Below are 21,984 nucleotides of genomic sequence, written 5' to 3' on the forward strand. Positions count from 1 at the left end.
CCAGCAAGAGGAATTCCAGGTTGTTATTGTAGGGGACAAGCGTTGTGGGAAAACGTGGCTATTCACACTTTACACTACAGGAGTCTTTCCACAGGTAGGTGGTACACAGGTGTCAGTGGATCTGCAGTATTTTCTGTATCCCAAAGTAGGAATGAATGCTGCCTGAAATCCACTTTAGATGAAACATAATGAAATGCTTTAACTCAAATAAACAGTCAAGTACTGAGAGACAAAACCATTTTCTTTCAGGAATACGTCCCGTCTGTGTTTGACAAAAGTGTTGTAATAGAGAAAGAGAAAGGCTGGTCCGAGTGTAGGAGCAGATGGGGAGACCAACACTTCAGTTGCTCTCAGAGGTTGACACTCGCTGGAACAACACTTTTCTGATGTTGGAGAGGCTTTTCCAGCTGAGAGAGCCAGTGGGGGGGGGGGGGGGGGGCGGGTTGCCTCCTAGGACAGATGTCACTGCACCAACAAACATACATGTTCTTGACCCATTCCACCAGGCCACAGCTTTCTGCTGAAAGGAGGGTGTGTGCTTCAAAGATCTTTCCACTGCTGAAGATGCTGAACCACACAGTTATCAGCAAGTCAGAGGGCCTCAGCTCAGACAGTGGAAGACAGCTGCTCCGACGGGTCAACGCATTTCATGAAATTCATCACAACTTGAATCACAAAGTGTGATGACATTAAAAAATGACTTTCAAAATTAACATTCGTTGGTAGTGATGTGAGCCATTGTTAATGTTTTTTTCTTTTAACATTTAGATGACCTTTGGCATCTGCTGGACACAACAGTGGATCAAAGTAGACCGGTCACAGCAGATGCCACAGTGGAAGTGGATCATTATTTAGCAGAGGTGAACCTGACAAGAACAGATCCCCTTGTCTGCTGGAGCAGACAGAAACACCAACATCCCCACCTTTAACAGCTGGCTCCCATGTTTTTATGTTGTCCTGCATCTTCCGTTCCATGTGAAAGGGGATTTTCTGAGGCTGGAGAGATTGTTTCTATGAAGAGGAACCGTCTGAGTCCCAACACTGTTAAAAAAAACTTCTGTTTCTAATAAAAAACCAGTGATCATTGTCATCCACCACCCAGTGAAGCAGTGTTTCCTGTGTAACATTCCCAGGCCCACATCCCTGCACTAAGCACAAAAACAAAGTTTTATTTGTGGTGTTCATACAGGCAATGAGCATGCGTGTGAGAGAACTGTGACAAAGATTGATGTTTTATTATATACAACCACAGACAAAGTGTCCACTCAGGTGATGAGCAAAATTTGTTTTATATCTTTGCACAGCAGGTGTCACTAGTGAGAACTGAACGAAGCTTCGGGTAGTGAAGCCTCAGTTTGCCATCACTAGTTACGGGTATGAATAAACATTATGCTACTTGGCACTTCCGGGTTTCTTCTTCTGTGTTTTTAGTGGTCGATAACTTGGTGGTGCAATACCGCCATCTAAAGGAGTAGCAAAAAATAATGTTAAGCAGCCAATGAGCGTTTCACCGAATTACAAAAAATGCGTTATATTATAATTCCGGTACACGTTGAAATGTCATGAATGGCATTAACGTTATTTTTTTTGAACAACGGTCAACATTATTTATGCGTTTGCAGAGACCACCGGACATAAACGTGCTTACGTGTAAACGATCCGACCAATTGCAGAGCTGCCAACAGCAGGCACCCTTCAGGGGCCCTCTGATTTGGTTGTTTTTTGTCGATTAGGATTTTTTTGGGGGGGGTAAACAAGCGGTTGCACATAATTTTGTGCTGCTGCAAAATGATTGTGAAGAACGAATTGTTGCACTGTTGCAGCACATGATTTCATTGATCCATATATGATCAATGGTCTACTCGTCACTTTTGTTATCAATTGATATGACTAATAATATCGATATCCGTACAATGTACGTATGTGATTCGTTGATAATAAATAATGATAACGATAGCTAAGACTGTAATTGTAATGTCTGTGAGTGGGTGAGATATTAACTTGTACCCATTCCTAGGTTTTGGAGTATTGTGTGTATGTACGGCTTGATAATCCCTATTTTTCCGATAGTTCTCGAAGGCATCCTCTGTCTCGTGTTGTTGTCTCATGCAGCTAACGTTAACTAGCAAGTTTGAATCGGCAGGCAAGCGTTAGCCGACAAACGCCGCGTTATCGTTTGTAATTGTAATAAAGTACTTATAACCAAAGCGCCTGAAGAATGAGAAGAGTTACCTTATTTATTAACGGTACATCTAAAAATGGCAAGGTGGGTTTGAAGGTGTTTGTTGTGGGAGCTTGGGCCGCAGAATGACTGGCTTTTTCCACTGAGCACACATACGTGTTTCATTAACGTTAAAGCTAGAGAGGGCTAATCTGACACTCTACCTACGAGCTGATATTAACAAGAATCATATGAAGTCAAGGTAAACGTTCGTCTTTATGGCTTTCTTTCCACGCTGATAGCTAAATGTTAGCTCAGCCTCGGTTACACTGCTAACTGGGACTCATTAATCATGGAGCTGGAAGTGACCTATTTGTGTTTCAGCCTTAAATCTCGAGCAGCCCACTCATTTTTAATCCTCTCTTTTCAGGTTGTAGCAGTGTACGGGACCTTGTCCGACTTACTATCTGTAGCAAGCAATAAATTAGGAATCAAAGCCTACTGTTTATACAATGGGAAGGGTGGTCTCATAGATGACATTGCACTTATCAGGTAAGCTCGATCACAGGATGATAATCGATATGTGACTGATAACTGATGTCGTCTCATGCGTGGACTCGTCTGTGTGTCTCTGACAGAGATGACGACGTGCTGTATGTGTCAGAAGGAGATCCTTTTATCGGTGAGTTCTTCTTCTCTTGTTCCAATGTTAACTGTCCCTGGTGGTCTAGTGGTTAGGATTCGGCGCTCTCACCGCCGCGGCCCGGGTTCGATTCCCGGTCAGGGAACACATTTTCCCCTCATGGGGCACTAATAAAGTGTTACCTTATATCGCAGACCCTCAAAACGAAGCCAAGCTGACATCTGATCCGCATGGAGCGCACACTGATTGGCTGACCCTTAATATTGGTGGTCGTCCATTCACCACCACCAGGTAACTGGTCTCGATGCTGTTTTTACCAGTAATAAACTCAGTGCTAAAGATTGTTTTTCTCTGTCATAGTTAACTTTTCATTCTTGTCGTCTTTGCTGAATGTGTGTTTCGTGTTCAGGAGCACCCTGGTCAGCAAAGAGCCGGAGAGTATGCTCGCTCACATGTTCAGAGAGAAAGGTAAGCTGACGAGCCGATCAGTAAGCGGTTCAGCTTTGCTTCACGCGAGCCTCCTTTTTGAATGGGTTTTGTCTGCTCCAGATGTGTGGGGGAACAAGCGGGACGAGCACGGGGCTTACCTGATCGACCGCAGCCCTGAATACTTTGAGCCCATTCTCAACTACCTGAGACACGGCCAGCTCATTATCAATGAAGGCATAAATATCCGAGGTAAGCTTTCTGACGGAGCCTAAATGATGACGTCTACCTGAGTCACTCTGAAGAGTGTCATTAAGTAAGACAGCAAACTCTGACTTCGTTAGGGCCCGTCGTTTCAGACGAGCAGTCGCTTCGCTTGCCGTTGTCACACCTAAAACACACCTGTAGCTGTCCGTAGTTCCTCATGTGTCTCTGATTGGTTCAAATTGACTACGGTTTTGCCACGAATGCGTAACTTTCAGCCTGGCCAGATGGATTCTCATGTGATCTCATGAGTCCAGCCGCCTCACGTGCTTTGTCCTAAATGTCCTCCAGGTGTCCTCGAGGAGGCCCGGTTCTTTGGAATTGAGCAGCTTGCTGAACAGCTGGAAGCAGCGATCAAGGTAACCTGAACTGTGGAATAGTTTCCGTTCAGTCATGTGATCCCTGGTTGAATGCGTGGTCGTGATTCACCTCGTGTTTACTTCCACCACAGAGCTCCCAGCCTCCTGAGGACCACTCTCCCATTTCCCGCAAAGAGTTTGTTCGTTTTCTTCTGGCGACGCCCACCAAGTCAGAGCTTCGCTGTCAGGTACGGCAGGATGAAAACCTTTTCCTCCATCCGTTCATCATGTCACCTCAGTGTTTGACTCTTGTGCTCTCGCTGTTCTCAGGGTCTGAATTTCAGTGGCGCCGATCTGTCCCGGCTTGATTTGCGTTACATCAATTTCAAGATGGCTAATCTGAGCCGCTGCAATCTGACACACGCCAACCTGTGCTCCTCCAATCTGGAGCGGGCGGATCTCTCTGGAGCCAACCTGGATGTGAGTTTGGAAGCTCTTTTTTTTGTCAGCACTAAATGTTCAGCATCAGCAGACACACGGTGACGAGGCTCACGGAGGCGAAGCGAACGTTTCCTTCTCCTGTCGAAGTTGTTTGTGGCTTTTTCGTGTTGTTTCTAGCTGTTGGCCTTCCTGCTGGTGAACAGTGGGCTTTTGGCTTTTGCTTTCTGGCCACTTCACACCTGCTGCCCCCTCAGATGTGTGGAGGAAGGACCATTCTGTTTGCCAATGACACACACCTACTCTCACATTCACCTCATGTGACTGGTCACTGAATTTCTTGTGCGACTTGGTCTGAGCTCACGCTCGCTGTTGATCTTTGTCTTTTGAAGGGTGCGAACTTACAGGGGGTCAAGATGCTCTGTTCCAACGCTGAGGGAGCTTCACTCAAAGGATGCAATTTTGAAGATCCGTCTGGGCTGAAGGCCAATCTGGAAGGTAATCTGTCCCAGTTTGTCACCGCAGTGGAGGCAGATTCAAATCTGCAGTCGTGTTTTAACCAGATGTTCTTGTAATCAGGTGCTAACCTGAAGGGAGTCGACATGGAAGGAAGTCAGATGACCGGTATCAACCTGCGTGTGGCCACTCTGAAAAACGCAAAGCTGAAGAATTGTAACCTGCGGGGAGCCACTTTAGCAGGGACCGATCTGGAGGTGAGCTGTGGCCGTTTGGAGGGATTATCTCTGAAAACGCTCGCGTGGACTCAGCTGGTCGTCGTACTCACAGCAGCTTCCTCGAGCCCAAACAGTGCAGATCTGAATGAAGTGTTTTAACATATTGAACGTGTTTGGTGCCAAAATGGCTTCATCACATTCTGCACAAGAAGCAGTTTATACAATGAAGTCAACCTTTGTAATCTTTATTGGAACAAAATTGTTTCTCTGTCAGAGATGGTTTAGATGATTTCAGTGGAGACGTTTCATAGACTAAAATAAATTAATTAAGTAAGTAATCAATTAATTAAAAGAAAGGCAGATGGATTATTGATGAAATTAATCATCGGTTGCATCCTGTCATAGCAGGAATGAAATTACCAAAGAATACGTGAATGTTTTCCACCTGCTTCTGTGAAACACGTCTCCACGTGACGACGTCCAGTTTGAGTGCAGGACTCATCAAAGCGTCCCGTCTCGCTGCTCTGTCCCTGCAGAACTGTGACCTGTCGGGCTGCGATCTACAAGAAGCCAACCTGAGAGGGTCCAACGTGAAAGGAGCCATTTTTGAAGAGATGCTGACGCCTCTGCACATGTCACAGAGTGTCAGATAACTCCGCTCACACCTGTACTGCTCTGTCCTCCAGCCTCACCTGCAGCATATGCCCCTACCTTCGACCTCTCTGTACCTGTCTGCAGCACAGGTAGCTGTATGCACATCCCTGGCATTCCACCTATATTATGTTAGCTTTAAATATCTTGCACTAGAATTTCTTCAGGGTTGTCTGTGTGTGTGTATGGTAGGAGGTTTGTAAATGTTCAGCTGCGTATTTCACCAAAACAAAATAGTGTTCTCGTGTATGTAGATGTGTGTGGATGCAATCCAGTGACTATACTCATTTCATGTTTTACATAATTTATATTCACTCTATTACTTGACATGTTAGTGGGAGTCAGAGTCAGATGTGTGTGTGCAGGTGAGTTCAGAGCCCTGAGCTTCACTGACTGCTGCTGTAGCAGAAGTGGAAAGGTCACCAATAACTGTGTCATCATATATTCCTCTTTAAATGTGTAACTTCATTCTGCTGGATTCAACATAAAGGAAGCAATGCAAGCCAAAGCCATAACAATAGCACAGTCTGAAAGGCTGGAAGTGCTGTTAGTGCACCACCAAACTATGCGACAGGCTAGTTTTAAACACAGCTTGGGTATGCAATACATGAATTACAGCTGTGACCTTGTTTCTCCTTGTTTTGCGCTCTGTGAATCTACCTCTTTTTAATCCGGCGTGCGAGTGAACCACAGCTGCATGCCTTCGACTGTGGCTCTGCTTGTTGTAATGTTCATGTGTGTCAGTCGTTTTTCTTCCCGCCATGAGAAAAGAACTCGCTGTCCTTCAGCAGGACGCCATTTTCACCTGCTCATGTCGTCAAAGTGGGTTTGCCTGGAAACATACTCCCATGTATCGAAGTATATCACTTAATCATGCTTTGGACTTATTTGCACAAGTATACGTTAACTTGTAACATGTTATAACTTTTCACCAAAAACGTTTGGTGCTTGTAATCTTATGTAAATCCAGTGTTTCCAAAACTTCCAAGAGAGTCGTCGTCAGCGCGGGCAGGTGTTGTCGGCCGGTTTGTCCAGGATCCGGCGCCGGTCCTCTGCCGGGCGCCGTCCGTTTGCATGTGTGAAGAGCTGCACTCGTCTTCGACCGGTGAAGTTTCTCTCGCTGTAGCTCAAAGCTGCTCTGATGCAATACTATTCACTCAGTCCAACCGCAGGTACACAGTGAGGATGAGCGATGAAGGCAATCACCGTCTGTCTCACCTTGAGATGAAAACCAATGGAAGAGCTGCGCGTATTTATTTTGATTCATCTCACTGAATGCAATATGGGGCAAGAGTTGGTTTGTGTTTGGGGGGGGGGGGGGGCGTAGGCCTCCCTATCTGTGATTATTGCACTCGACCGTGGAAACTTATTTCCATAAATGACTGTTATAAATAAACTGCTATGAAGAAGAAGAGAAGTCTTTGTCTGTCATGCTTTTGGTCTTGTGTGTGTGAATCTGTCCACAGCGAATCTCACATCATCATCATCATCATCATCATCATCATCATCATCATCATCATCACATCCTGCTGGACCAGTCAGCATAATCACAGTTAATTCCCAATTTTTTGAAAAACCAGTTTTCCTGTGTTTGGCCTCCATTGACTGCTGACCCCTCGCTCCTCTCAGCCAGGAGCTGTCAGTGATCAACACGCACCAAACGCACCTGCTGGAGTTCTGCACTCGACTGAGCCCCCTCCTCATTTACTCTGTCTCAGTTATCGATGAATGACTTTCAAAATACACAGAAGCAGCAGAAAAGCAGGCAGGAAATGGCTGAAAGTTGGTGGTTTGTGGCCGGAGCTCATCCCTCGTTCTGTTTGTAGAAATCACACGTCATGTGTAATCTTTAAACAGCCCTGCAGGTCGCCAGTAAGTGCTGCTTAATCCCACTTTGTGACCCCCTGTGGGGAAGAGTTGGGCTCAGAGGAAGCTTTATATAAACCTTGGATGATGCTGTGCAGCAGGATTCACAAAGGAAAGCAGACCCCAAGTCAGAAGGTAAATGTGAGACATTTCAGGCTGAGCTGTGACGGTTGAGGTAACGATCAGTAACGTGCTCGTGTGCCATCTGAAGCCTTTTCCCCTCAGGATGGCTCCTCAAAGCTTGGCACTGTGGCTGCTGCTGGTGGGCGCGGTGCTGTCGCAGGGCGGCTGTCAGCACTGGTCATATGGACTGAGCCCGGGAGGGAAGAGGGAGCTGGACAGCCTCTCCGACTCGCTGGGAAACGTGAGCCTGCGTCAGCCTCGCTGCGTTCTCCGCTTCGCTTTGCTTGAATTCACTGTGATGTTTGTTTTCTCCAGCAGGTGGTCGAGGGCTTTCCACGCGTGGACCCCCCCTGCAGCCTTCTGGGCTGTGCAGAGGAACCACTTTACCCCAAAATGTACAGGATGAGAGGATTCCTTGTAAGTTTTGTAAATCTTTGTGGTTTTTCTGTCGATGGTGCTCAGAGGTTTGATCTCATGGTTCTGATTGTCTTTCAGGACAGCGTCACCAACAGGGACAATGGACAGAGAACATTTCAAAAATGATGCCTGTTTGTTTCCACAATAAATTATTGTATTAGCATATCACAAGCGCTGTGGTTATTGATTGACTGATTGAATGTTTTCTGCTCCGTTCTCTTCTTGGAGGATTTAAATTCCTGGTGATTCTGGTTTCTTTTCCAGCAGTTTCAAACGTCCTGGTGGTGTTGAACACAGCTGGAGCACAGAAAATATGCAGATTAACTCTAAAAATCCTGTTCATTGTGATGCTGAATGGAAAACCTGGTGTGTTTTGGCTGGTTTGGCTGTGGATGGACAGCATCAGGAGTGTCAGAGACAAACACAGAGCAGCGGTTTGCAGGGGCCCGTTTCACAAAGGAGGTTCAACAAACTCCGAGTCTAATCCTGAACCTTGAGTTGATCTAGCCTGAGATAGGAAACTCCGAGTTTCCGGTTTCAGAACAGGTGATTTGAGTTAGTTCAGTCAACTCAGAGTAGGTTAACTCAGGGTTAAGCGCGTGCACCACGACTATAAAAAGCCAACATCAATGGAGCCCCGATTCGACGAGTCACCATGGCGACGGGGAAGAGGAGGGCTGCGTTTTTTTTTACCCCACTGGAACTCGAACTCTTAATGCGCTCATACGACGAATTTGAGCATGTTTTTAGAAAAAAGTGTAACACCGCTGCAGCTGCAAAAGAGAGGGAGGCGGCGTGGGAGAACATTGCTGCTCGGGTCAATGCGTAAGTTTAAATGTAGTCCTTTGCAATCACAATAATATTACAGGGGAAAACTGCTTGAATGGTAGCTCATTAATTTATTTCATGTAGGTGCAATCCCGCGGGGGAGAAGTGCACTTGGTAGCAGCTCAAGATGAAACATAAAAACATTGTTCAAACAGGTAAGACACGGCATAATTTAATGGGGGGTACCTCATTTTGATCATGTGTCACATTGTAAAGTAAATATTAAGTGGCTGTTTGACTGTGCAGTTGTTTTATCACCAACATAATGCTGCGCAAAGAAACGCAGCGCAACACACAATATCTGCTGGGATGTGAGAGCATGACTCCGGCTGGTAATGTTGCAAATGTAAAGACGGATTAGGTTATGTATGTAGATGATGGCCTGTGACGTGAAACGGTACCGTTCAAAAACATAATTGTCTGGAAATGCCAGAACATCTATGCGCGGTCTGATAACCATCTCCCGACGAATATTTAATTCCCTGCGCAGTAATGCTGCACCTTCATCCACGGGATCGTTGTCAAAAGGACATGCCATGTTAGTGAAAAAAAGTGCCTACTGACTGATTTTTTTAAATAACAGACGGCAGAACTATGTTATCCCAAAACTCGCCTGCTGACGAATGAATGAGGAAATCAAATACCGTGTGCGGAGAGGGCGGAGACAGAGAGAAACTCGAGGTTCATTGAGAAAAACCTGGTCCCGACCAGGTTAGGTTCATAGAGTCTGTTACTATGGTAACTGAACGAGAGCTTAAGTTACCCCTCTCTGTGAAACAGGCTAGAGTTACCCCTCTTTCTCTGGTTTGAGTTACCTCCCTTTGTGAAACGGAAAACTCAGAGTTTCCTTCATTTCAGGCTTAACAAACTCGGAGTTTTCACTAAACCTGCTTTGTGAAACGGGCCCCAGGTGACGATGTGACAAACATCAGCTGTGTGAGCACAAAACCACGAGCTGCAGGAGAGAGCTGCTGTTTAAATATTTGATGGCCTCAGGCACAGCATGGTTTTATCAGTTTAACTGCTCATCAGCAGGAAGTGTATTTTAGTGCATCTGAAAACGTACTGCACAGGGTCTTTTGTTAGTTTTCCCATTACAACAACAACAACAACAACAATAATAATAAGCTTTATTTGTATTGAACTGTTCAAACAAGATTTGCAGCTCAAAGTGCTTTACAACAAAGAAATCACATGCACCAGGTGCTTCATATAAAAGACGTAAAAGCCGGGAGAGAAAATGAATGTGATGAAGAATCAAACCCACCTGATAATGATGAAGAAAGAATAAGCATGAAAATAAAAACAATGCATGAGATGAGACGGAAGATGAAACCACTGATTAACAGTGTTAAAGTAGATTCATAGAACACATAAAACCAAGTAAAATACAACAACTTGAAGAAGTGCAGTGGTGAAAGAGCACGAGGCGAAGCCTGACCCCCCGACTGCAGACCACTGCACTCAAACACTGTGCTGTTTAAACCAACCAGCAGGGACATGCTGCTGACACACTGATGCATCAGTACGGACCATCAAAACACTGTGATCTATGGTGATGCATCAGTCACTGGAGGCCATTTCTCTGCAGAATTAGTGCTTTTTTAAAGTATTTTTCCATTAATGTATTGGTACTTTTACTTAAGTAAAGGATCTGAATACTTCTTCCGCTGTCATGCACAACACCAGCCAACAGAGCGAGTGTGTGTTACTCACTGTAGATCTTTCATTGCTGGAAACACTCAGGTGAGTCAAACCCAGTGAACGATGGCTGTGTTTCATTGACTGAGCCTGTGAGACGTGACAGCAACACGAAACAGCGGCCTGGAACAGGCTCACCTGAGTGGAACGAGCTCGTTAAGGTTATCAATGACACCTGTGCACAGAATGGCAGAACGTGAACTTAAACGACTGCTTGGCACCAGATGGAGGACTATGGAGGACACAGTCACAGTGTGAGGACTCGTCTTCCTTATGAGGACAAACGCTCCATAATGCCAATCATTAAATTTTAGGGTGAATGTTATGGTTAAAGTAAGTCCCCAGGAAATGAGCCCAAGTCTTTGAAATGTCCCCAAAAGTGACGGAAACACCACAGAGCGTGTGTGCGTGTGTGTGTGTGTGTGCGTGTGTGCGTGTGTGTGTGTGCCCATGTATTCCTCAGACTTGGGTTAAGGTTAGGGTTTAGGTTAAGGTTAGGGGTCCAGGAAATGAATGGAAGTCTATGTAATGTGCCCTTTGACTGCTCAGGTGCTCAGAGCTGAACCACCAGGTGGCACCAGAAAACAACACGAAGCCTCATCCATGAAGTTGGTGCTCCTTCTCTGCTGCAGTACTTCAGTGCCCGTCTCATTCAGACATGATCTGACATAAAGTTTTGCAGAGTAATGTCTCTGCTGCAGAGATTTTACAGCACTTCCTGTAAGGCTGGAGGCCGTGCTGTCAGCTCTGTGATTTATCATAATTTACTGTACTTTATCGTGTTTGCTCAACGTGAGAACATGTGTCTGAAGCCAGTTTATCGTGTTGTAATAGATCGCTCCTTGCTTGGCTTGTTTCAAAGTGCTTGTTCACGGCTGGATGAGCGACATGAAAATGATCTGACCAGGCGACACACATGAGCGTGTTTGCCAAGAATTTAAACAAACTGAATAACAAATCGAAGTTCATTCATCATGGAGGTTTGACAGTGATACAACGGCCTGTAATATCCTGCTGATGAGTGCGCGAGGTGGTCACGCTCTTATCTTCAGTGGAAAGTGTGTTTTTCAAACTGGTCCAATGTGTGTTTCACTCTGCTGATACTCAGCAAACACACAGGACAGACAGTCACTTCCGTGGGCAGCCAGCATGCACCTGATACCACATGGCTCAAGTATTGTTCTTTATTTGATAAGGGTGAACATAAGAAAGGCAGCAGCACAGCAGGACATGCAATATTTACTGAAGATCAATAACACTGTGAACGATAACCCTCAGACATCGGAAAAAAGATTATTCAGATTTTTGAGGAGCAGAAGCATCAAAGCGGCTCTAACCTGAGTTATTAAAGAGCACATTTAGAGGAGAGAAGTGAGGCATGATGATCCCAAACAACACGATAATCAAGAAAATACCAGCTGGAGACACGGACCCTGCTGAGCCTGCACTCCCACCGCTGCAAGGTCTGCCAGGTTACCTCTAATTAGTCTCAGCGAGGCCAGTCTGAAGCTGACTGGACTAATGAAAGACTACATGAGGCCATAATGTCAGCGCTGATGAAGGCCAGTGCAGGAGACTGAATAAATGTTGTGTTTAATGTTTGCAGACTCTGGCCATTTAACTTGAGAGGACGAATCATCGACTGGCCGTTTTAACAGCAGACATTGTGGCTCGTCATAGCAGGAAAACACTGTGAAGCTAATTAGATTAAAGGAATAATTCTGCATTTTGGTTAATGTGCTTATTTTCTTGTTTGTTGTTAGATGAGTAGATTGACGCCTTACGCCTGTATGATTAATATGAAGCCACCAGCTGCAGCCAGTTAGCGCCAGTAATCTTTGGACAAAGTGAGGCTAACTGTTGCTAACTAAGCTGCAGGCTGTACAGATGTGTGTGTTGATCTTCTCCTCTAACTCTCAGCATGAAAGCGAATACGTGTTCAACATCACTCTACTGTCTGTACAATAAAGATGAAGCTGCCAGTAGCAGTCCATTAGCTTAGCTTAGCATTCAGACTGAAAACAGCTAACCTGGTTGTGTACGGTGAGCTCACCAGCTAACATGTTATATTTAATTTGTTAAAGGTAATTCTGATTCTACATTTTTGCACAGCTTGCCTTGACAAATGAGATATAATGTGCTAGCTAATTATTGATCAGTAGCAGTGCTAGCAGGTGGATATTGTTAGCTTCATGCAGCTGCTTTGCCCTGTTTCCAGTGTTTATGCTAAGCTAACCATCTCCTGGCTCCAGCTGCACATTTTCTGTGTGGTTTGAACCTTCTCATCTAGCTGTTGTTGAATGTTGAACTATTCCTTTAATAACTCCTTTCCTCTGTCCTGAGTGAGTCATCATGCACAGTAAAATGACCGTGGCACACCCAAATGGAATCCAGCCATTGTTAAGGTTATTGATTAGTGATTGATAAAGTCTCCCCAAAAAAGTGAAAGTCCAGGTACCTTTACCGTAACTCCGCCTCAATACGCAAATCAGAGGAAAAAAAACATAAGACACTGTGTCTCACTGTCCTCGTCATCCGTCTTTTCAAGCGGAGACAACCATCTGACTGATCTGGTTCCACTAAAACTGCTTCAGCCTTGCGGAGCTCCTCTGTCAGTGTTTAATAAAGTGCCTTTAATAGCTCGGTGCTCTGTGCCAGCGTGAAGGAAACCATTGAAACCCCCGAGGAAACTGTAACCAGGCAACTAACGCGGGCTGTGGTCGACCACTTTTCTTCTGACCAAAGAAAATAGAAGGTCAGACGCGGAGGCCAGATCCTAAATTATCAGGGCAACATTATAGAGCTGAAAGAATCTGTTGTCCCTGCTTTGTGAGAATCTGTCTGTCTGTGTATGTAATCTTATTTTTGAATCTTGTTTTCTTTATGTGAAGGCTGCACATGCATGAAGCCACAACTCACCGATCCTGAGGAAAAACTAGCCGACACCAATCGGGGTTTTCTGTTCCCGGCTGTCAAGTCTGCTGCTGTTATGCAAGACAAAGTGAGTGTGTGTGTGTGTGTGTGTGTGTGTGTGTGTGTGTGTGTGATATTAATACTACAGAAGACACAGAGGAAATTGAGGCCCAGAAATATCTTCCAGCATACGACGAATATTTCCGCGCAGCACTGTTTTACATGTGTGTCGGGCTCATCAAGGTGCTGACACAACATTCGTGCTGCTGCGATATCCAAACTGATAAATAGATAAAAGTGTGGATGCCGCCTGAAATAAAGCCTCCCGCACAGGTCTTATGAATCAGGAAGCGCCTGATCCAAAGCGGAAACATTAGGCCAATTCAACAGACTGACAGGAGAACGAGGGAATATTGACTGAGCTCATCTATGCATTTGACCCTTAAATGAGCTGCCTGTTTGTTTGACTGCGTCCTACAGATGTTACTACATATAATACCACGATTAAGACTCCAGGGGCAGCGGTCCAACTCTCTGACCTTTTCATCTGCCAAAATAAAAAGATTAGTTGCTTCTCACAAGGGACCAAAGGGGCACAAGGCCAATGGCTTTGTCTGGCATCAGTGCAAACCAGGTTTTCACCTGTGAAATTATTCAGTAGCACATCAACATTGTGACACCTTATATATTTTTTCCTTGGGCTCAGCATGGACCCTGCAGATTCACATTAAAGTTTACATCTCTTAATGCCTCTTGGTCTGTACGAGCATCGGCTGAGGAGAAGGATTCACACATCAGGGCGCAGAGAGAAGCTCGAAGCATTAAAAGCTGCTATTATTACTATTGCTAATTATGCCCTGCTCCTGCAGCAGTAATGCAGGCGATAAATGTGACTGCAGAGAATTTAAATGCTCAGGACAACAGCTTGAGGAATATTCTAGCCAGCTATGTAGTTCATGTTGTTCCTGTGATTCCTGCTTACATGAGAATCTCTCTAAACTGAAATGCGGAGAGCCAAGATGCTGATCTTTCTGGAACGGCTCCACCGACGAGGAGAGTGCGGCCCCGTGTGCTCATTAAGTCAAGTCTTCGTTTCATAGCGCAGTAATGTGCCCACAGCACTGAAACGGCATCATTCAAGTTCCACCTCGAGCGTCACTGGAGTACGTCTACACCTCCGGCGTCTTGAGTCCTTTCATCCAAACAAGATCTGCTACTTCGCTCGGTGGTGTTTTCAACAGGAAGAACAGGTGAAGAGGAAGTATCAGCGAGGACGGTGTGCAGAGGTCAGCTCAGGCCGAGGCAGCCCGAGCACACAGGCTCTCTGACAGCTCTGAACTGCCCTTGGAAGGTTGTCTGAGATGTCTGAAACAGGTTTGGCTTCCTGTGAGGTGTAAAAACACCCTTCACTTGACCTCCTGACATTATCATCTCAGCAAGAATCCTTCCCTCTCCTTCCCTCTCGGCTGATTTACCTTTTCTTTGAGACAGAAACTGCGGTTTGAACCGTAGAGCCTCCCCTCGCTGTTAAACATCTGAGGCACCAAACACAACACTGACTTATTCAACACTACCAGCACATCTAAAATGTGTTGTGATCTCAGACTTCCCCCTAAATAATGCACACAGAGGCAGCACACTGGGTTTGACCTCACATGGATTTTTATATATTGACTGTTTCAAAGTTTTTTCCTGTGCACCACATGCTACAACGCTGTATAAACACACCGGGGCTATAATCTGTGGGGAATTAGCATCCTGAGACCAATCAATTATGAGTTAAAAGCTGAGAATGATGTGGATGAGCGGACCTGCGAGGTGACGGCGAAGCAGACAATCTGTGTTTAACATGAGGTTTGCAAAACAAACAAAGTCAGGACTGTGAGAATACGACAACGCAGACGTCAATTATAGATCATAGTAAATGTTTTAATGCAGTTGAATGGCACAAAGAGAGGTGACTAACAGGTTTCTCAGGAGATATCTGCTATGCTACACAGTGCTCTTTAGTCCCGACCACACCATAAACTATAACTGTGTCACATAAGTCACAGGCTGTACATATATTCAGTCATGTTATATACAGCAGCTCTGCCCAAGTCCTTCACTGCCCCTTTTATTTAGCTTTATGGCACTTTGATATAAGGTTATTGTATGGCACATTTTATGAGAAAAAACATCCCACACATATAATATACTGCAGCGCAGACCTTGGCAGAGGCGTATACGGCTCCTGCCGAGGTTTTCTGTGAAAGATCGTTATATCGTATGTGACTTCAGGTCATAAGAAATACATTAAGATGATGGCAGCAAATCGTCGCCTGGAGCCACATTTAAAGCACTAATATTCTCTCCTTCAGTTACATCATAAACTACTCTGCTGATATTCATTAACACGTCACAGTTCACAATCCCTTAATATTTTCATCAATACTAATAACATAAAACAGCAAAATCTAAAAGAGCATCTGCAGCTGCCCAGAAACTGTCCTTCATTCTGCGGTGCCTCCGTTGCTCATGTAGCAGGTAAGAGCGTGAAAAGCGAACCCTAAGCAGCTCACATTCATTTAAACTTGAGAAAGAAAACATGGCAGATGCATAAATGCTGCGTCTTCATCCGCATGCGCCCACAGAGAATGAACTATACAGACTACAGTTGAAAAGTGCTCATGTAAAGTGCCTTCAGTGGCCCAACAATACTTAAACTCGTCCAACCTTTGCACCATCATTTTGTTATCTACTTCCTCTTACATGTGAACTCACACTGGGCAGGGCGCCATGCTGGTTAAGTGTCTTCAGTTGACTCCCTCCGGGCTGCTGTTGTGAGGGTAATAACTTTGTAAATGTCAACTTGCTTCTGGACGCAATGAAGCAAGAAAAGCTCCAACGGATGACACAATGAGGGCAGAAGAGGCCCCGCCACCTCTTTGTCTTTGAGCGAACAGGCCGGGGTCTAAGTATTGATGCTGATCGATCCATTGCTCAGGATCGATCCCTTGGTGACCTCCGTGCTGACGGTGGACAGCGGGACGCTCTCGTACCTCTCTGCCACCCCCCAGCAGCGACAGCGCAGCAGGGTGGACTTGAGCTGTTTCTGGAAGTTGCTGTTGAGGAAGCCATAGATGATGGGGTTGACGCAGGTGGAGGCCATGGCTGTGAGGTGGCAGAAGGAGAAGATGATGTCATGGCCGCAGGAGGGGATGGCCTCGTGGTTCCAGTCAAACACCGTGTTGAAGACATTGAGAGGGAGCCAGGAGAGGGCAAACGCCACCACGATGGAGATCAACATGGCGTTGATCCTCGTGGAGCCCTTGTTTTTCTTCTGGGTGGTGTTCCTGCCGCGCTCCACCATGTCCTTCCTCCTCCTGAGGCGCAGGTAGACGTGTAGGTAGCAGACCATGATGAGGACCAGAGGGAGGAAGTACTGAAAGACGAGCAGGGAGGTGGTGTAAGCTCGTCGTTCTTGAACCGACGGCCAGCGCTCCATACAGACGAGGTGGTCGCTGACTGGGAGGGGGATGCTCAGGTTCTGGAAAGGCAGAGTAAGGACGCTGTAGGACAGGAAAGGCACCGAGATTAGACAGGCCACGATCCAGATGACGGCCACGGCCAAGTAGGACTGCGCCACCACGGGCTTCCACCCGGTCGGGTGGACAATGAGCTGGTAGCGCTCCATGGCGATGAGGACGAGGGAGAAGATGGAAACAGTGACTGATATGCACTGGATGAAGGGCGTGAGCTTACAGAGGGCGTCTCCGAGGATCCAGCGGTCCATCAGCGTGTAGATAATAGTGACCGGCAGGCACACGATGCACATGAGGATGTCAGAGCAGGACAGGTTGGCGATGAAGATGTTGGTGACGTTGTGCATCTCTTTGTGCCGTGTGATGACAAACACGAGGCAAGAGTTCCCGATGAGACCTACGGCCATAACTGTGCTGTAAGCTATGATGAGAAAAGTGGTGCCGCTGACCGAGAGCGAGCAGTCCTCCGTGAAATCCCACGGTATCTCCTTCCACAGGGCATGGTTGTGATTGGTGTTGTGCTGCGGCTCCATGATGCGTTTCCTGGGCTCACTTCAAAGGACTAACTGAACTAATTTGTCGTGTCACACCTGCTGTAATCACTTCATGAATGCTTCATCGTCAGCCTCTGTCTGTCTGTCTTCATGTGCCGCCTGGAAGGAACAGAAAAAGAAATGAGAAACAACTTTCCAGTCGTGAAAAGTTTCTCTTCAGACATTAAGTGGTTTATGGCTCAATTGGAAATGTAGCTCCCATAAAAACCGCAGCATAACGAGAAATTGACCCTCACTTGATGAGAAAGCTCTTTCATGATAAGACTTCTTTAAAATGAGGACGGAGCAGAGACTGATTGTCTCCTGGATGCAATTCCACAAGTGTCTTTTTGGTGCTGAGATGGATTCGGTGGACCAGTTTCACCTTTGTACACACTGACAGTGGATTCACCATTAAAGAAACAGAGATTTCTGAAGGGAATAATTAATGTTGGTATGCAGATATCATGAGGCTGCTGGCAGAGTGCAGATTTTCTATCTCCTGGAGGAACGGCTATAAGAACAAATGATGCGCTGATGGCACATCATCAAGAAAACAGCGCAGATCCAGACTTTGTGGCATCGCTGTAATGGCATGCTGATTTAAATTTCCATCACAATGACGGTGATAATGGCTGCTCCTTCAGAGACAATCATTCCCCCTCACTGTTTTCGCCCCTCCTGACAGCGTGAATCAATTCTGCTTCTGTCCATAAAGGAACAGACACCTCTCATTACCGCTGAGCACTCACAACAGCTTCTCGGCTTCTGGAGCACGTGCGGTCCTTACAATCTGCGACAAATTAATGTACTGGAAACAGAACAGAAATACAATTTTGTCACACTGACAACATCTGAATAGTGTGTGCAGATGTGTGCATGCATGTGTGTGTGTGTGTGTGTGTGTGTGTGTGTGTGTGTGTGTGTGTGTGTGTGTGTGCAGCACTGATCAAGATGTTTTACCCACAGCTCAATACCCCAGAAATTAGTTTTGCAGCACAGCTACGCTAACAGAGTGAAATCTGCAGGGTTTAAAGGATTTATCATTCTTAATTGAGGGCTCCTCAACGATGATAAATGCTGACACATTAATTGCTCGTGGCTGTCTCTATTATGAGCAGAAACTTCCAATTATGTTTCATCTGCAGTGATTACTGACAAAGCCAGAGAATTCATAACAACAGTAAACACTTGTACCTGCAGCTGAGTACAGTAACACCCGTTGAATTCATTTGTAGAGCACAGGCTTCTCTGTTCAGGCTCATTCATCCCCTCCTGGACGTCAAGCTGACTAAACCTGCCTGAATGTCTGTTTGTGTGTGGTCCACATATCAGACGCATTCTGCAGCCCTGATGCTGATTATTTAGGGACACTTAAGTTGATGCATTGCTTTGTGTTTTGTCGTCTGGTAAAGAAACAAAAGAATTTACAAAGGCCATTATTAATATTTGATATGAGACTTATTATAAATTATACAGATTATCTGCAGAAAGACATATTAAAAATATACTGCATGAAAAACAGATAAAGAAATTCTAGCTGAGGGGGATTTGTTTCAAAATAGAGATGTCTGCAAATCGTAAATAAGATTTTTAATCTATCCATCACTTCGTGTAAATTCAGCCACCTCATCAAACCACTTTGACACAAAACACACACACAAGTCGCTCATGCAAGAATGATGACAGACATCACGCACCGGCGGCTGAGGAGCGTGATGTGACTGGATGTGTGTCCTGGCGTCCGTCTGCTGTTGTCCTGGATCCACCGCCAGTCTGCAGCTGCGTGTGTGCCGGCAGAGAGGCGCACTTTCTCCGCTCCGGACAGGTGGAGGAGGCTCGTCTGTCCCCCGCTGCTCCTCCGTGTGCGCTCACTGCTCTCCTGTCCGGGGGGAGACCCACTAAACGGCGTCACTTACACTTTAATTAACAGACTGTCCGGCAGGTGAGAGGAGAACTACTCATGTATTAAATCTACTGAAGCTGCTGCAGCCTGACAGCATTCACAACAGCAGCGATTAAAACTCACAAGACGCACCAAAAGAACGCGTAAAGACAGATTGGACTGAGATCTGACAGCTCTGTGGACGCATGACATGAAAAAAACAACCCACCATCTGTGAAAATGTCATTTCTTACTTTCAGGTAAACCCACAAAAAGAGTTGCATCCATGAAATCCTGTATTTTAATTATCTGTCAAATCATCTGTTTCTTACCGAAAACCGGTTTCCTGTCAGAGTCCGCGCGCCTTTCCGCCTCAGGTGAGACGGAGTTCCAGGTCTCGCGGACGATGGGAGGTGTACAGCCCGGATCACTGATAGGAACTGAGATATGTCTTCAAGCGACCTTAAAGCCTCACACTCAGGCTGGGATGTGATTGGTGTTACATGTTACATAATAAACTGTCCGCGTCCCGCACGCACGCGCGCACAGGCACGCTCCCACACGGGGGCCAATCGGGAAATTGAGTTATTTGAAATTCGTACACATGGTCTGTTTCACCCAAATGTATCAGTGACATGAGATGAGTCATTTGGTCTCTTGTCATGAGGCACGTTTCATACATCCTCAATGAGGAATCGCTGTAATATCACAGTAATATCACACTGACGGATGATAATAATACAAGCAATGTTTAAAATTCCTATCAGGCTTTCTGTGGGTGCTGCACAGTGTCTGCACACAGTGTGGTGCCTGTGAAAAATGTTGTTTTTCTGTCCTCGCAGGGAGGCTGAAGTGTGTCCTGTGGATGAACAGAAACAACTCTGACGGAGAAATTTGGACAGATTTGTTTCGTTTTCGCCTCCTGTGAAAGTCTGTGTGTGCAGGAGGAGACAGGACGTGTCCGTTTGGACGTGCTTCACCTCATGCTCTTATTTCAGGTGTATTTGAAGCACTGTGATGCATAAATCTTAGAAGATCCACAATCATGTGAGCTTCCAGAATTCAATAATGAACATTGACGGATACAAATCAGCACTGATTTCTGTGTGCATGCGCTTTGTGTTTTGTTCGTTATAAAGGTGACTAACCATGTCACTGAGAGCTCTCTCAGATTGATTAATAGCCCAAATGAAGCACACGTTCTCAGCATGTGCAGCCTGAACCTTTGCATCATTTCCCACCTTCATACACACTAAAACCTTATCAGGATGAAAACGCTCGTCCTGATCCCTCCGCAGATAACACCTCGAACTATTTTAAACCCGTTTTTTGCACCTCCCTTGCTTGTGCAACAGATTGTTAACTGCTTCTTCACACTGTCCCCACACACTCCTGCTTCAAGTGGAGGCTGCTTGAGAGAACAGTAATAGCTGTTTGTCTGAGAGGCAGAACGCTGCAGTGACTTGCCACCAACAACAACAGCTCTGTGGGTGTCGACTTGACACAGAGACACGGATGTCAAGTCACTCAAGACAATTAATCCATGTAGATATTTTTGAGAGAAAAGCAGGAATGCTGACAGAGCTGAGTGAAGGGGCTGCAGGACGACATGTTTTTGCCTCTGCTGAGCAGCTACTCAATATATTGAGACGTGGAATGGCTGGTTTAGCTCTCCCTTGTGCTCTCAAACACTGTCACTCACTTTTGATTTTTTTTTCAATTGCCTTTGTTTTGATGGGAGGAGAGAGGAGACAGCACTTCTTAGAGTGAGTCTGAAACGTCTGGACAAGTGATTCTTTTTTTCTCCGTGTGTCCTGCAGTTTATTTGTGATTGATAAGTGACACGGCGGTGCGTTCGAGGACACACAGTGAAGTGTGGCCAGAGAAGCTGGTGCAGCCTGGAGAGGAAGAATCCTGTCATGGAAAAGACTAATATTTCTGTCTCAGAGCACAAGATGTGCATAAACAAACAGGAAGCAGATGAGTTTTGTTCCATCTCACAGGTGATAAGAGAGCAGGACCAGATAACATGTCCCAAACATGTCTGAAGCATAATCTCGCTGTCACATGAAATATTTGATGGCTCTTTGATCACTTATTTTATTCGGAACTCTCTATCAGCTGTTTAGACTCCCACCCTGCGTCCATGAATGCAACACATAATGCAACCTGAGTCAAATATATGTCCATATTTGGATTCAGAGAGAGACTTGCATTACATAAGGCATTTGTAAGTAGTTCTTGTGGGAAAATAGTTAATAGTTTTATGTGTCACTGCCAGTGTAAATCAGTGCTGCACTGTGCCCCACTAACAAGGAACTGTTCCCCTGCTGGAGCTGCACATATCCACGTTTAACAGTATTTTGAGAGCATTTGTGTCTGTGTTTTTAAGCGCATTGCCTGTTTTTGTGTGATCTAAAAAAACTCTCGCTCTAACAGATTAGACGGGTTTTAACAGCAGCCAACTAAAACAGACAAAGAAATCTCTGCAACTTCACACTCTGTTCAGTTTTAAAGGAGGAACAGAAAGAAAGAGGAAATACGACAAGTGATGCCGTGCCTCTGACACATTCGTGAAATATTCTCAGATTGCACTTGTAATGATATGGAAATAATTAGTACATTATTAACCTGGTTG

At 45.5% G+C, this 21,984-nt stretch overlaps 3 protein-coding genes and 1 non-coding gene across 5 annotated transcripts; 3 read left to right on the top strand and 1 right to left on the bottom strand.

The window, feature by feature from the left end:
* The first annotated feature begins 2,095 nt into the window (after positions 1-2,095).
* kctd9a (potassium channel tetramerization domain containing 9a) lies at positions 2,096-6,960 on the top strand. The gene is made up of 12 exons (XM_076731325.1): positions 2,096-2,266; positions 2,592-2,713; positions 2,800-2,843; positions 2,999-3,095; positions 3,214-3,272; positions 3,354-3,482; positions 3,786-3,853; positions 3,946-4,041; positions 4,124-4,273; positions 4,624-4,729; positions 4,811-4,944; positions 5,442-6,960. Exons 1-12 carry the CDS (start codon positions 2,219-2,221, stop codon positions 5,556-5,558), a joined length of 1,170 nt encoding a protein of 389 aa, XP_076587440.1. The 5' UTR covers positions 2,096-2,218; the 3' UTR covers positions 5,559-6,960.
* On the top strand, positions 2,878-2,949 carry trnae-cuc (transfer RNA glutamic acid (anticodon CUC)). The gene has a single exon. It is a non-coding gene; the product is annotated as a tRNA-Glu (tRNA).
* A 550-nt stretch (positions 6,961-7,510) lies between the features above and the next one.
* On the top strand, positions 7,511-8,133 carry LOC143321162 (progonadoliberin-1-like). 2 transcript variants are annotated; one of them, XM_076731326.1, is made up of 3 exons: positions 7,511-7,786; positions 7,861-7,962; positions 8,041-8,133. In XM_076731326.1, exons 1-3 carry the CDS (start codon positions 7,649-7,651, stop codon positions 8,086-8,088), a joined length of 288 nt encoding a protein of 95 aa, XP_076587441.1. In that variant the 5' UTR covers positions 7,511-7,648; the 3' UTR covers positions 8,089-8,133. The 2 variants fall into 2 exon arrangements, with proteins under 2 accessions (XP_076587441.1, XP_076587442.1); XM_076731327.1 differs by having other exon boundaries at positions 7,864-7,962.
* Positions 8,134-15,312: 7,179 nt separating this feature from the next.
* npy8br (neuropeptide Y receptor Y8b) lies at positions 15,313-19,837 on the bottom strand. Its single transcript, XM_076731789.1, has 3 exons — positions 19,679-19,837; positions 19,162-19,343; positions 15,313-17,581 (listed from the first exon to the last, which is right to left on the bottom strand). The coding sequence occupies exon 3, from the start codon at positions 17,459-17,461 to the stop codon at positions 16,358-16,360; it is 1,104 nt and encodes a 367-aa protein (XP_076587904.1). The 5' UTR covers positions 17,462-17,581; positions 19,162-19,343; positions 19,679-19,837; the 3' UTR covers positions 15,313-16,357.
* Positions 19,838-21,984: the final 2,147 nt, after the last annotated feature.

The sequence above is a fragment of the Chaetodon auriga genome, chromosome 5, assembly GCF_051107435.1.
Source record: "Chaetodon auriga isolate fChaAug3 chromosome 5, fChaAug3.hap1, whole genome shotgun sequence".
Lineage (NCBI taxonomy): Eukaryota > Metazoa > Chordata > Actinopteri > Chaetodontiformes > Chaetodontidae > Chaetodon > Chaetodon auriga.

Excerpts from the sequence above, each read along its gene's own strand:
- kctd9a (XM_076731325.1), top strand. The coding sequence starts at position 2,219 with ATGAGAAGAGTTACCTTATTTATTAACGGTACATCTAAAAATGGCAAG. Across the intron at positions 3,483-3,785 it reads TGAAGGCATAAATATCCGAG|GTGTCCTCGAGGAGGCCCGG; the intron begins GTAAGCTTTCTG and ends AATGTCCTCCAG. Across the intron at positions 4,274-4,623 it reads TCTCTGGAGCCAACCTGGAT|GGTGCGAACTTACAGGGGGT; the intron begins GTGAGTTTGGAA and ends TGTCTTTTGAAG.
- LOC143321162 (XM_076731326.1), top strand. The coding sequence starts at position 7,649 with ATGGCTCCTCAAAGCTTGGCACTGTGGCTGCTGCTGGTGGGCGCGGTG. Across the intron at positions 7,787-7,860 it reads TCTCCGACTCGCTGGGAAAC|CAGGTGGTCGAGGGCTTTCC; the intron begins GTGAGCCTGCGT and ends TGTTTTCTCCAG. Across the intron at positions 7,963-8,040 it reads ACAGGATGAGAGGATTCCTT|GACAGCGTCACCAACAGGGA; the intron begins GTAAGTTTTGTA and ends ATTGTCTTTCAG.
- npy8br (XM_076731789.1), bottom strand. The coding sequence starts at position 17,461 with ATGGAGCCGCAGCACAACACCAATCACAACCATGCCCTGTGGAAGGAG.